General features: G+C 48.9%; 2 protein-coding genes across 3 annotated transcripts in view; one reads left to right on the top strand and one right to left on the bottom strand.

Annotated features, from left to right (window-relative positions):
* The window catches only part of neil3 (nei-like DNA glycosylase 3), a 58,766-nt gene extending 45,192 nt beyond the window's left edge, over window positions 1–13,574 (top strand). Inside the window, exon 10 of the mRNA XM_072515800.1 lies at window positions 12,135–13,574. Within this exon, the coding sequence (XP_072371901.1) occupies window positions 12,135–12,158 (24 nt within the window). The 3' untranslated portion in view covers window positions 12,159–13,574. The remainder of the gene's footprint in view (window positions 1–12,134) is intronic.
* LOC140429163 (N(4)-(Beta-N-acetylglucosaminyl)-L-asparaginase-like) overlaps window positions 1–14,700 on the bottom strand; it is a 68,318-nt gene that overhangs the window by 3,996 nt on the left and 49,622 nt on the right. The window contains exon 9 of one of the 2 annotated variants that reach the window (XM_072515803.1): window positions 4,092–4,168. The exons of the other annotated variant lie outside the window; for it this stretch is intronic. Coding sequence (XP_072371904.1) covers window positions 4,092–4,168 — 77 coding nt within the window. The remainder of the gene's footprint in view (window positions 1–4,091; window positions 4,169–14,700) is intronic. 2 annotated transcript variants of the gene reach the window in all.

A 14,700-nucleotide genomic window follows, 5' to 3' on the forward strand; every position in this document is an offset into this window, starting at 1 on the left:
TAAATTACATTTTATATTCATAACATCCCCATAAGGCCGTGGATGTATCCATTCAAATGTAATACTTGAAATCAACAAAATGTTATTAGGTAGGGGATTCTAGGGATATGGCTCTCAGGCGGATAAATGGAATTGAGGTACAATCAGCCATTATTTACCAGAATGGTGCCTCAGGCTCAAAGCTCTGAAAGGCCCCCTCCTGTTTCTATAAATCTTGTGTATTTGCTAAAATTAGGGATGAATATCTGCTATTAGTACAACTTTCGTGCATTCCTAATTGATGAATCCTAATTTGGAATAGACTGTTTGGTCCCCTCAAGCCTGCTCCGCCAGTCAATAAAATTAAAAAGGGAAGTCAATCTAACTGAGCCTTAAAATATTCAATGACCCTGCCTCCTCCACGGTCTGGAGAAGACAATTCCACAGACTCTCAGTAAATAGTTGAGGTCCCAGCCCTGATCCCAACGGCACTCTACTTGTTACACGTAGCAAGACGGAAAATGGCACTTTTGTGCCTGCGTTTCCAGTTAGCTAACGTATCCTCGATTTATATTAATATATTACCCCACAGGTTCCCCTTTATCCACATTACTTAGAACAAAGAACAAAGAAATGTACAGCACAGGAACAGGCCCTTTGGCCCTCCAAGCCCGTGCCGACCATGCTGCCCGACTAAACTACAATCTTCTACACTTCCTGGGTCCGTATCCCTCTATTCCCATCCTATTCATGTATTTGTCAAGATGCCCCTTAAATGTCACTATCGTCCCTGCTTCCACCACCTCTTCCGGTAGCGAGTTCCAGGCACCCACTACCCTCTGCGTAAAAAACTTGCCTCGTACATCTACTCTAAACCTTGCCCCTCTCACCTTAAACCTATGCCCCCTAGTAATTGACCCCTCTACCCTGGGGAAAAGCCTCTGACTATCCACTCTGTCTATGCCCCTCAATTTTGTATACCTCTATCAGGTCTCCCCTCAACCTCCTTCGTTCCAGTGAGAAGAACTCTCATAGTCCTTTCTCAAAACCAGGTTGATTGTGCCTGATTGCATTGAGAGGTTCTAAATTTCTTGCTGATTTAGGATAAATTTCAAAATATCTTACAACAGGCAGGTAATTTAATTGAATTGCAGAGTAATTAAATCGCTTACAGGCCTTTCGTGCCACATAATGTTAACAGCCCAAGATTATAGTAGTGCTGGATTTTGACCCTGGGACCTCAATGTACATTACAGTACCGGTATTAACTGCCTTAGTGCAAAGTTAATGCAAGGACAAATGCAGGTGCTAGACTAATTACACATTCAAATAAGGGGTCTAATATCTGCTTCAAATGTGTGTTCTTTGAACAATTATGGGTGGGTGTCAGTAGAGCCGCGAAGCGATCGGTTGCTGCGTCCCGCGGTGGTCCCGATTGTGAGACACTACTGCCTTTTAAATGAGAATGAAATTAGACTGTGTGCAGTCTTCTGGCCATACATGGTAGCAGTGGATAGGTCACATGTCCTGCATGCACATTTGATGTCAAGTGCCCTGAATGCATGTGCTTTTAGCACCAAATCAGAGGGGATTTTCCATTTTCTAGCTGCTAACTAGCAAGTAAGGCAACAGAACTGTGAAGATGGATCATTTTGTTACAAGAAAGAGGCAGCCAGCGATACAAACAGGCAAAGAACCTACTGACCAGGATCTCGCATCTGAATCTGCTAGAGAGAGCTGCACAGGAGAGTCCAAGGCAGGACAGAGCAGTGCTTGTGTTAGTTCTGCAGAGCTCCAGGTCCTCTGGTTGACAGTCTACAGAGAAAAAACTTAACTCTGGAACAAATCAGTATAAAGATGATTCCTTGAGGTGTGGTTTTATCAATTGTGCCAATGCAAATAAGGATACAAAGCCTATTGAAAAACACTACATCAGTACGTTGATGCTTAGAATCCTTACATGGCCACAGAAACACCTGAAAAGGCAGCGCACTGTTTCATTTATCTCCCTATGGAATGGATTTTCATTTCCATTTCCCGATCCTGCTTGAATGAAACATAGATCAAGGGCAGCATGGTAGCATACTGATTAGTACTATGGCTTCACAGCTCAAGGGCCCCAGGTTCTATTCCTGGCTTGCAAAGCCTGCACCTTCTCCCCATGTCTACGTGGATTTCCTCCCGGTGCTCGGATTTCCTCCCACAGTCCAAAGATGTGCAGGTTAAGTGGATTGGCGTTACTAAATTGCCCATAGTGTTCAAAAAAGGTTACGTGGGATAGGATGGAGGTGTGGGCTTAGGTGGGTTGGTCTTTCTGGTGTGGACTTGATGGTCCGAATGGCCTCCTTCTGCACTGTAAATTCTATGTCTAACCTGGAAATGCTAGAAGTGGGAACAAGAGGCGATTTGGAAGAGGCAGCCAATCATGAGGCCATCTCCAGGAATCCCGTCCAATTAAGGATGGAAAGGTGAGCTTTGCATCTCATCACTGCTCCAACTGGATGTGTCCAAGGCTCTGGAGTCAACAGGAGAGGTGGAGGCTTCCCGTGTAGATGGAAAAATGAGAGGCTCAAAATTTTATGTTTAAGAAAAAAATGCGGCCATAGCTGCCAGTCCAGCACTGGTGGAGGGCAGCACTCCACGAAATTGCCTAAGCTGTGACCCTTCAGTAATTGCAGGTTTGGGGAGGGTGGTGGGGGGGATGGAAATTAAGTGAGGCATCACCGCCCTCCATCCATCCAATGGCATTTGGCCTCAGCCAAGGGGCCCATATGCTTATGGAAAAGTACCCTGAATAGGCATTTCAATTACTTTAATTTAAATCAACACCGGCCACCCACCGGGGCTGGTTTAGCACACTGGGCTAAATCGCTGGCTTTTAAAGACGACCAAGGCATGCCAGCAACCTGGTTCAATTCCCATACCAGCCTTCCCGAGCAGGCGCTGGAATGTGGCGACTAGGGACTTTTCACAGTAACTTCATTGAAGCCTACTTGTGACAATAAGCGATTTTTATTTTCATTTCATTCAGTGCAAAATCTATCAACCCATCTCTGAATCAATAGACCTTTCAGAAAAAATCTAGTCTAAATGTTTACAGTACACCTGTGATATTTTAGAAACTTAAATCTTCATGAAATTAATTGCTCTCGTCTATCAATTACATCATTTTGTACCAAATTTAGCAGATTGCAGATGAATTTTAGCACTATCTTTCAGATTTATCAATTAATTGCAAACATAGATAAGCTGCAGCACTGGGCTGCGAGGTGGCAAATGGAGTTTAATGCAGAAAAGTGTGAGGTGATTCATTTTGGAAGGAATAACAGGAAGACAGAGTACTGAGCTAATGATAAGATTCTTGGCAGTGTGGATGAGCAGAGAGATCTCGGTGTCCATGTACATAGATCCCTGAAAATTGCCACCCAGGTTGAGAGGATTGTTAAGGCGTACGGTGTGTTAGCTTTTATTGGTAGAGGGATTGAGTTTCGGAGCCATGAGGTCATGTTGCAGCTGTACAAATGCGGCCGCATTTGGAGTATTGCATGCAATTCTGGTCGCCGCATTATAGGAAGGATATGGAAGCATTGGAAAGGGTGCAGAGGAGATTTACCAGAATGTTGCCTGGTATGGAGGGAAGATCTTATGAGGAAAGGCTGAGGGACTTGAGGCTGTTTTCATTAGAAAGAAGGTTAAGAGGTGACTTAATTGAGGCATACAAGATGGTCAGCGGATTGGATAGGGTGGACAGTGAGAGCCTTTTTCCTCGGATGGTGATGTCTAGCACGAGGGGACATAGCTTTAAATTGAGGGGAGATAGATATAGGACAGATGTCAGAGGTAAGTTCTTTACTCAGAGAGTAGTAGGGGCGTGGAATGCCCTGCCTGCAACAGTAGTGGACTCGCCAACACTAAGGGCATTCAAATGGTCATTGGATAGACATATGGACGATAAGGGAATAGTGTCGATGGGTTTTAGAGTGGTTTCACAGGTCGGCGCAACATCGAGGGCCGAAGGGCCTGTACTGCGCTATAATGTTCTATGTTGGTTTTAAGCCCTTCAAGGTCTTTCAAAAGGATGCATCTCAGAAGCTTTAAATGCAGTTCACAACCTGTTCCAAGGCTGTCAATGGATTGTAAACCATAAAATGAAACTGGTCAAGTCCTGGAGATTTACTGCATGCAGCACCTAAAAGAAAAAGGACAAGTTCAGGAAAACTCAGTTACGGTTAATGTAACTCAATAGAAATGTCAGCCTGTTATCTTGAGCTAGGTGGTACTTATTTCTAATAATGTTAAGTGGTAAGCATTTAAAAATAAATTAGTGAATGTATTTCAGCTTTGTCACAGGAAAAAGCGTTATTATTTGAAAAAAGTAAAAGTAAATTTCCAGTGATTGTACGAGACAATGTACCAGCTGAAGATCTTTTCTCCCCCCCACTCTCCCCACCATTTTACAGACTTCCACAGCTCCCATTTAAACTCATTCAAAACCATTCCCTTAAACTGAGTTAAAAATCAGGCCCATTACGTCTTCCCATATAGATTCAAAAGTAGAAGTATGCATAACTCGACAACATTCCTTATTAATAACGTTAAACGATTCAAATGAAATGTTGAACTGGTCAAAACTGTAGCTTCACAGAAGACTCGGTTGGCACTGCTACTGTTTGAGAAAGATTTATTTCATTTTGGAGTGTTCTATTAGCAATCCAGCTAATAAAAAACAAAATCGGAAAGATGGTCCAGTAAAATCACTCAATCTATGTCGATCAAAATTTAGTTTACATCCAGAATATCATGCTGCCAAAAATAACTCTGGCAACACCTTCAATAACCTGACTCCAGCATAGACGTTTGATAAACTTACTTCATACATCTTTCTCAGGGTGATACTTTTTGTATCAAAATATTTGATTTTCAGATTCCGAAATACTCTATCCCCAGCAGAGAGTGAATAGCACGAGACCAGACTAATCTAGCCAGTTGATTACGAATTCAAATAGGTTCATTTCCAGGTTTTCTGACTAGGCATTTCTCACCTGTGTTTCAATCTTACATCATGGAGGCATGATATAGAAAAACTACAAATAGTTTCCCGTTCTTTATTGAAAACAAAATTGCACTTGCACATTCCTTTGTACAGAGAGTTACACGTGCTGAATTATGCATATTGCCTCACAGATCAAAATCTAATTTCAGGTAACCAGAGGGATTTTCCACAGTACTGCATTTCTGTTTACTTTACTGGAGTGCAACTATATTTTTTCAGCGAAAGTGATTGAGGCACTATCAATTGGACAAAAGACAATAGTTGAATCCAACTGAGGCTTTATTGCTATCAGATGTGTGGCCTCCCACAGCAGCTGGCGAAATTGCTGCTGGCTGGAGGACACGCATATTTATACAGGCAGGGACTACCGGCGAACCTGTAGTACAGGTCCTACCGTACATCACCTAATACAGGTGCAACAGTGGTTTACCACATTCACCTCCCGTCAAAAATTGAGTCTGGCGGGGGGGGGGGGTGCATAACTATATACAACAAAGGTTAATATTTACAAGATTTGAGCAAACAAATGTCCGGTGGACCGGTCAGAGGTTTAGCCGGTCCGGGGCCTTGATGTTCCTCTGGGAGCGACGCAGTGGTGTCAGCGCTGATCTGGTCGATGGTGACGCCGGGAGTGTGCCAAAATTTTCTTCATCGTCAGGCGTGGGCAGGGGGGCGACGGATGGTCCTGGGGGGGTGCTGTTGGGGGAGAGGGGGGAGGGGGGCGCCGGGGGCAGAGGAGGTGTGTGTGTGGGGAACCTGCTGGTGCCAGGTCCCTGAGGGAGACAGTATCCTGGCGGCCATCGGGGAACGCCACGTAGGCGTACTGGGGGTGTGCATGGAGCAAGTGCACCCTCTCCACCAACGGGTCCGCCTTGTGGAGTCGGACGTGCTTACGGAGAAGCACGGTTCCCGGAGCTGCGAGCCAAGTCGGGAGCGACACCCCTGATGTGGACTTCCTGGGGAAGGCAAAAAGACGTTCATGGGGTGTATTGTTCGTGGCAGTGCAGAGTAATGAGTGAATGGAGTGGAGTGCATCAGGGAGGACCTCCTGCCAGCAGGAGGCCGGGAGGTTTCTGGACCGTAGGACCAGCTGGACGACCCTCCATACCGTCCCATTCTCCCTTTCTATATGTCTGTTTGCCCGGGGGTTATAGATTGTCGTTCTGCTGGAGGCGACACCCCTGCTGAGCAGGAACTGACGCAGCTGATCACTCAAGAATGAGGATCCCCTGTCACTGGGGATGTAGGCAGGGAAACCGAACAGAGTGAAGATTGTGTTGAGGGCTTTAATGACGGTGGCAGACGTGATGTCGGGGTATGGGATGGCAAAAGGGAATCTGGAGTATTCGTCAATCACACTGAGAAAATATGTTTGACGGTCGGTGGAGGGGAGGGGGCCTTTGAAGTCCACGCTGGGGCGTTCAAAGGGGCGGGAGGCCTTCACCAGGCGTGCGCGGTCCGTCCAGTAGAAGTGCGGCTTGCACTCCGCACAGACCTGGCAGTCCCTGGTTATTGTCCTTATTTCCTCGACGGAGCAGGGCAGATTTTGTACCTTAATGAAGTGGTACAACCGTGTGACTCCTGGGTGACAAAGGCTGTCGTGCAGGGCCCGGAATCGGTCTACCTGTGCGCTGGCACATGTAGCTCGTGATAGGGCGTCTGGAGGTTCGTTGAGTTTGCCGGGGCGATACATAATCTCGTAATTATAGGTAGAGAGATCGATTCTATACCGCAAGATTTTATCATTTTTGATCTTGCCCCGCTGTGTGTTGTTGAACATGAAGGTTACCGACCATTGGTTAGTGAGGAGAGTGAATCACCTGCCGGCCAGATAATGCCTCCAATGCCGCACAGCTTCAACGATAGCTTGGGCCTCCTTTTCGACGGATGAGTGACGAATTTCTGAGGCATGAAGGGTGCGGGAAAAGAATGCCACGGGCCTGCCTGCCTGATTAAGGGTGGCGGCAAGGGCGACGTCTGATGCATCGCTTTCTACTTCGAAGGGCAGCGTCTCATCTGCAGCGTGCATTGTGGCCTTGGCAATATCAGCTCTGATCCGGGCGAAGGCCTGTTGGGCCTCGGCCGTCAGGGGAAACTGGGTGGATTGTATGAGTGGGTGGGCCTTGTCCGCATAGTTTGAGGGCCTTGGGGCAGTGGGGAAGGGGGAGCTCCATGAGGGGGCGCATGCGGTCGGGATCGGGCCCCATAAATCCGTTCTGGACCATATAGCCGAGGATGGCTAAGCAGTTTGTGCTGAACACGCACTTCTCCTTGTTGTAAGTGAGACTTAGGAGAGTAGCGGTGTGGAGAAATTTAGCAAGGTTGGCGTTGTGGTCCTGCTGATCATGGCCGCAGATGGTGACGTTGTCTAGGTACGGAAAGGTGGCCCGCAACCCGTACTGGTCGACCATTCGGTCCATCTCCTTTTGGAAGACCGAGACCCCGTTTGTGACGCCGAAGGGGACCCTAAGGAAGTGGTATAGGCGGCCGTCTGCCTCGAAGGCGGTGTATGGACAGTCCAATTTACGGATGGGGAGCTGGTGGTAGGCCGATTTCAGGTCCACCATTGAGAAGACCCGGTACTGCGCAATCTGATTGACCATGTCAGATATGCATGGGAGGGGGTACGCGTCGAGCTGCGTGTACCGGTTGATGGTCTGGCTGTAGTCCACGACCATTCGGTGTTTCGCCCCAGTTTTAACTACTACCACTTGAGCTCTCCAGGAGCTGTTGCTGGCCTCGATGATGCCTTCCCGTAGCAGCCGCTGGACTTCGGACCTGATGAAGGTCTTGTCCTGGGTGCTGTACCGCCTGCTGGTGGCGACGGGTTTGCAATCTGGAGTTAGATTGGCAAAGAGGTAAGGTGGGTCGACCTTCAGGGTCGCGAGGCCACACACAGTAAGGGATGGTAAGGGCCCGCCGAATTTCAGATTTAGGCTCTGGAGGTTGCACTGGAAGTCCAGGCCGAGGATTAGTGCAGCACAGAGGTTAGGGAGGACGTAGAGGCAGAAGCCGCTGAATTCTACGCCCTGGACCATGAGCATGACCGTACAGTACCCCCCGATCGCTACGCAATGGGATCCGGAGGCCAGGGAGATTTTTTGGTTGGCAGGGTGTATCGTGAGGGAGCAGCGCCTTACCGTATCTGGGTGTATGAAGCTTTCGGTGCTCCCGGAGTACAGCAGGCAGGAGGTTACATGTCCGTCAACTTTCACGCTGGTGGATGCGTTGGTGAGGTTATGCGGACGAGACTGGTCGGTTGACATGGAGGCGAGTATTGGTTGATCGTCGGAAAATGGGGCAGCTGGTGAGCCCGGGTCCTGGAACGCTGGTGGCGCCCACGTGCTGAGGGGTAGACAAGATGGCGGCGCCCGAAGATCTTGAGGGTTACAAAATGGCGGCGCCCATGGAACGCACGTTGCGGGGGTGGAACAAGATGGCCCATGGCGGCGCCCATGGAACGCACGTGTTGCGCGGAAGGGAAGATGGCGGCGCCCACTGGCCGCACGTGGTCTGAGGGGGAGGATGGTGGCGCCCATTGTCCGTGACCGAAGGGGGTGGGGGCGATAGCGGCTACTGAGCGGGCCTGGCACACCGCGACGAAGTGGCTCTTCCCGCAGGCTTTACAAAGGGTAGCTTGGGCCGGGCCGCGTTGGCGGGGGTGCTTCTGTTGGCCGCAAAAATAGCATTGGGGGCCCCCGGGGTTCGCTGGCTGGCGTGCAGCGCAGGCGTATTGGGTGGGCAGCGCCCCCGCTGGAGCGACTGTCTGTGGGGTCCACGAAGCATAGGAGGGGTGGGCCGCGCGGTTGGAGGTGTCGGACTGGATGTTGTGCAGGGCGACCGTCATGGAGAGCGCTAGCGTTTTAGTCTCTGCGAGGTTGTGCGTGGCCCCTTCTAGGAGTCGCTGGCGTATGAGATCTGACCCAATTCCAGTCACTAAAGCGTCCCGCATAAGGAGGTCTGAGTGTTCCGTGGCCGTAACGGCCTGACAGTCACAGTCCTGGACTAGTGGGATTAGGGCCCGCCAGAAGTCTTCTATGGACTCACCAGGGAGTTGAGAGCGAGTGGCGAGTGCGTGCCTGGTGAAGAGCGTGTTCGCTTTCTGTGCGTAGTTGTCCTTGAGTAGAGTCATGGCTTTGGCGTAGTTCAGCGCGTCCTGGATTAACGGAAAGACTTTGGAGCTCAACCTGGAATATAAAATCTGAATCTTCTGAGCCTCCGGAACAGGGGTCGGTGCCGCGTTGATATACGCTTCGAAGCAAGCTAGCCAGTGCTGGAAGTCCTTTCTGGCGTCGCTTGAGTGAGGATCCAGCTGCAGGTGATCCGGTTTGATACGGAGGTCCATCCTTAGAAACTGATATCAATAAATTGAGGCACGATCAATTGGACAGAAGACGATAGTTGAATCAAACTGAGGCTTTATTGCTATCAGGGGCGAAATTCTCCCCAAACGGCGCGATGTCCACCGACTGGCGCCCAAAACGGCGCCAATCAGACGGGCATCATGCCGCTTCAAAGGTGCGGAATGCTCCGCATCTTTGGGGGCCGAGCCCCAACATTGAGAGGCTAGGCCGACGCCGGAGGGATTTCCGCCCCGCCAGCTGGCGGAAACGGCCTTTGTTGCCCCGCCAGCTGGCGCAGAAATGACATATCGGGGCGGCGCATGCGCGGGAGCGTCAGTGGCCGCTGACAGTTTCCCGCGCATGCGCAGTGGAGGGAGTCTCTTCCGCCTCCGCCATGGTGGAGACCGTGGCGGAGGTGGAAGGGAAAGAGTGCCCCCACGGCACAGGCCCGCCCGCGGATCAGTGGGCCCCGATCGCGGGCCAGGCCACCGTGGGGGCATCCCCCGGGGCCAGATCGCCCCGCGCCCCCCCCCCAGGACCCCGGAGCCCGCCCACGCCGCCTTGTCCCGCCGTTCAAAAGGTGGTTTAATCCACGCCGGCAGGACAGGCAATTTATCGGCCGGAGAATCCAGCGGGGGGGCCCGCCAACCGGCGCGGCCCGATTCCCACCCCCGCCGAATATCCGGTACCGGAGACTTCGGCAACCGGCGGGGGCGGGATTCACGGCAGCCCCCGGCGATTCTCCAACCCGGCGGGGGGTCGGAGAATCGGAGACTGACGCCCCAGATGTGTGGCCTCCCACAGCAGCTGGCAAAATTGCTGCTGGCTGGAGGACAGGCATATTTGTACAGGCAGGGAGTACCGGCGAACCTGTAGTACAGGTCCTACCGTACATCACCTAATACAGGTGCAACAGTGGTTTACCACAGTGATTCCTAGCTTGGGGAAATGGCTATACTCCCAAGTAATCTAAACAAACAATCATATATAGAAAGCTTGAGAGAATTCTTCCATTATTTAAGGTTGGACTTCCTGAAATAAAATAGATTTTCAAATTTCAGTACAATTCATTTGGCTTTTATTTGCCAAAATTGGAGCGATCAGTTGGTCTGTAAATGCAATGCCATACTTGCTGACCCTAGCCATGATCAGAGTAGCATTCACCCTCAAAATCACAAGATCACGGTCTTCAAGGTTGACACTCCTCCACCAGTACCATTTTGAGTGGCTGGTGGAGATGCAGGTTGTGGCTGCCAGGGTGACCAGGATCGGGGACATGGTGAGTGCCGGAGGAGTGGGCTCGGTGATCACCCTGCGATTTGGCACGTCATGCAGCGATGGATGTCCAGCTCGTGGCCAATTCATTCCACGACCTCAAAACGGTTGTGCTCAGATCTGACGGCACTGGTGATCCCGAGGATCGCAGGTGTGCGGTGGACTCCTGTCTGACCCGAATCGCCTCACGGAAATGCACTGTGAGGAGGGGTTTTATGTGTAGCCTGCTGCTGCACACTCTTCACTTCCTTGCCCTCGCCTTGCTGAGCCTTATTGCCATTCAGCGGCGGAGGTCCCTTTACGGAGTCCGTTGATCTTGGGGGCCTGGGGTGGAGGGTGTTGCACGCAGCAGTCCCATGCAACCATCGATTGCACTGGTTCACGGACTCCCAAAATGCCATTTTGTTTTTTTCGGCCTTGTGGAGTCCACGAGCCAGGTACATGTTTTAGGCTGCACCCTTTTTTTTTTAGTTTTTGACATACCTTTTATTACAATTTTGATTGAACTTCAGCCCAATGCTCATAATGATCTAGTCACCCAATGCGGAGGGGGGTGGGGACCGCCTCGTGAACCTGTACCTGGCAAAATTCACTATAAATAGGTCCAGGCAGCGGGCAACAGAGGGGGTCATCCAGCCTGACGGTCTGCCCCTCTTCCGTGGCTTCATTCGCAGCCGGGTGTCCCTGAAGATGTAGCATGCGGTGTCCACGGACAGCAGGCCTTCAGTTGACCCTTTTAATCACCTTTTGATTTGATGTTTTAAGTTTCATGTGCTCTTTGATTTCGTTAAGGCAGTGTCCCTGTAGGGAGCAGCCCTTTTTAATTTGTCCCTCAGTTTGTTTGTTTGTTTTAGTTTAATTGGTTTAACTTAAAATATTTCAAGATTGACATATCAGTGCAATACTACACTGTCAGGAGTGCTATTTCAGATGAAACCTGGACCCCAACTGCCTCCCCAGGTGGATGTGCAAGTTCCCAAGGCGCTATACAAAAAGCAAGAATCTTTCTTGGTACCCTGGTTAATATTTATTCCTCGGGCAGCATGGCGGCGCAGTGGTTAGCACTGCGGCCTCACGGCGCCAATGTCCCAAGTTCGATCCCGGCTCTGGGTCACTTTCCGTGTGGGGTTTGCACATTCTCCCCGTGTTTGGGTTGGTTTCGCCCCCACAACCCAAAAATGTGCAAGCTAGGTGGATTGGCCACGCTAAATTGCCCCTTTATTGGAAAAAATGAATTGGGTACTCTAAAGTTTTTTTAAAAATATTTATTCCTCAACAAACATGATCAAAAGATCCAAGAAAGCAAACACATTTATGTAGTCCCTTTTATAATGCCATAAAACTCTTCACCGCCAAGTGCAGTCAGTGCTTTTCTACTGGAGAGAATTTGGTTATTTACCTTGTTTTTTTGAGCAATATCATGGTTGCCGCACAACATACATACATATATCAAAAATACTTAATTGGCAATATTTTTATTGCAGGAGTTCTTCACGGTGGTTTCCTAAGCATGCCCATCTTCAGAAACTTCAATCAGAAGTGAGGATGCTAGCTGGCGATGGCACAATGTTCAGTACCATTTGCAATTCCTCAGATACTGAAGTAGCCTGGGCCTCCATGCAACAAGACCTCGACAATATTCAGGCCTGAGTGTACTTGCAGGTAATGACCATCTCCAACAAGAGACAATATAAATATTTCCCCTTGATATTCAAAAGCATTACCATTGCTCAATACCTCAGCATCAATATCCAGGGGGCTACCGTTGACCAAGACTTAATTTAACCAGCCAACAGTATAAATACAAAGGCTACCAAAGGAAATAAGAGGTTGGGAAATCTGTGGTGAGTAACTCACCAAAGCCTAACTACCATCTACAAGGCACAAGTTGGGAGCGTGATGCAATACTCACCACTTACCTGGATGAGTGTAGTTCCATCAGCAGTCAACAAGCTTGACACCATCCAGATCAAAATCAGTCTTCCTGATCAACACTTTATCCATCACCTTAAACAGTCACTCCCTATACTGCCAGCACAATGTAGCAGAAGTGCGTACCATCTACAAAGATGCATTGCAGCAAGTTTCCAAGCTCTTGGCAGAACATTCCAAACCAGCTAGAAGGACAAGGACAGCAGGTGAATGGGAACACCACCACTTGCAAGTTCCCCTCCCAAGTCACTCACCACCCTGACTTGGAAATATATCCATTGTAGCCATCTGGGTTGGCCACTTCCCGTTTACAAAATGGACACTTTGCAAAGATTGCAGGGAAAATGGACAATACTGAGAAAGCAAGCAGGTGCAGGGTTTGTCTGTTGATTGGAGCCGCAGCTCCCAGACAAGACCAAAACTGCAAAGCCATTACCATACTAATGAGCCATCCCCGGGGACAAAAGAGTAACATCTAAGTAAACGATACCAAGGCAGACACCCCGGCGCCAGAGGGGGGACCAGAACAAAGCAGGCCAACGGCCACCTAGGACACGCCCAGCCATCAGGGCACCTACCCCTCTATTGGAGGAAATCGATAGGAACGATTGGGAAACAGCCCAATTAATTGGGTCCAAGTTCAAGGCCCGCCCAAAAGCGCGCAAAGCCCCTTTTGGGTATAAGAAGGAACCCCCAAGAGAGAATCGCTCTCTTGTGGCTCCGGCTCTCACCAAGGAGAGACCTGCCCAACAGCAACATCAGAACAAGTAAGTCCAAGGTCAACGCACGGTACAAGTCAGATGCTCTTAGCTGTTATTCCATACCAGTTCGACCCCAGTAGCCTCAAAACCGATCAACGGCCATTGTTCCTCTGACCGAGTGGACACCTGAAGCTAAGTATAGGCTTTAGCAGTAGTGATAGTTTAGTCTGTAGAGTTTTGTGCATGAGTATATTTGACTGTGTGTGTAAATAAATAAGCATTGAGTTTGAACTTATTAACTGTATTGAGTCTTTGATCAGTATTCGGTTTTGAACCTTGTGACGGTATCGAAAGATACCTGGCGACTCTAGAGCAAAACGTAATTAAAATTAAGGAAGGCGACCATATTGGCTGCCATCTTCAGAGCCAAATTAAGAGAAACGCAATTAGCAACACCATGTTCCTTCAATGTCGTGGGTCAAAACTCTCCTCAACAGTGCCATTGGTGTCATTACACCACAAGGATTACCACCATCTCAACAGCAATTAAGAATGGTCAACAAATGCTGGTCTTGACAGTGATGTCACATTCCATGAAAGTCTAAATAACTCAAATTGTAAGTTGTTTCACGAATGATCATCAGTGCAATTTAATGGGATTGATGCGGAAATTAATGGGATCGAAGACAGACAAATCTCCAGTGCCTGAGAATCTTCATCCCAGAGTACTTAAGGAAGTGGCCCCAGTGCATCCATTGGTGGTCATTTTCCAAAATTCTTTAGACTCTGGAATTGTTCCTGCAGTTTGGAGGGTGGCAAATATTATAATAATAATAATAATCGCTTATTGTCACAAATGGGCTTCAATGAAATTACTATGAAAATCCCCTAGTCGCCGCATTCTGGCACCTGTTCGGGGAGGCCAGTACGGGAATTGAACCTGCACTGATGGCCTTGACCTGCATTACAAGCCAGCTGTTTAGCCCACTATGCTAAACCAGCCCCATATATTCCCACTATTCAACCCCGCTATTCAAAAAGGGAGGTAGAGAGAAAACAGGGAACTATAGGCCAGTGAGCCTAACGTCAATAGAAGGGAAGTTGCTGGAGTCCATTCTCAAGGATTTCACAGCACAGCATTTGGAAAGCAGTGGTGTAATCAGACAAAATCAGCACGGGTTTACAAAAGGAAAATCATGCTTGACAAATCTACTAGAATTCTTTAAAGATGTAACTAGTGGAGTTGACCAGGGAGAACCGGTGGATGTGGTTTGTTTAGATTTTCAGAAGACTTTCAACAAGGTCTCACATAGCAGATTAATAAGTAAAGTTAAAACAGATGGGATTACAGGTAGTGTCTTGAGATGGATAAAAAGCTGGTTAGCAAACAGTAAGCAAAAGTTGGAATAAGTGGGTC

This window comes from Scyliorhinus torazame, chromosome 9 (assembly GCF_047496885.1).
Source record: "Scyliorhinus torazame isolate Kashiwa2021f chromosome 9, sScyTor2.1, whole genome shotgun sequence".
NCBI classification, from domain to species: Eukaryota; Metazoa; Chordata; class Chondrichthyes; order Carcharhiniformes; family Scyliorhinidae; genus Scyliorhinus; species Scyliorhinus torazame.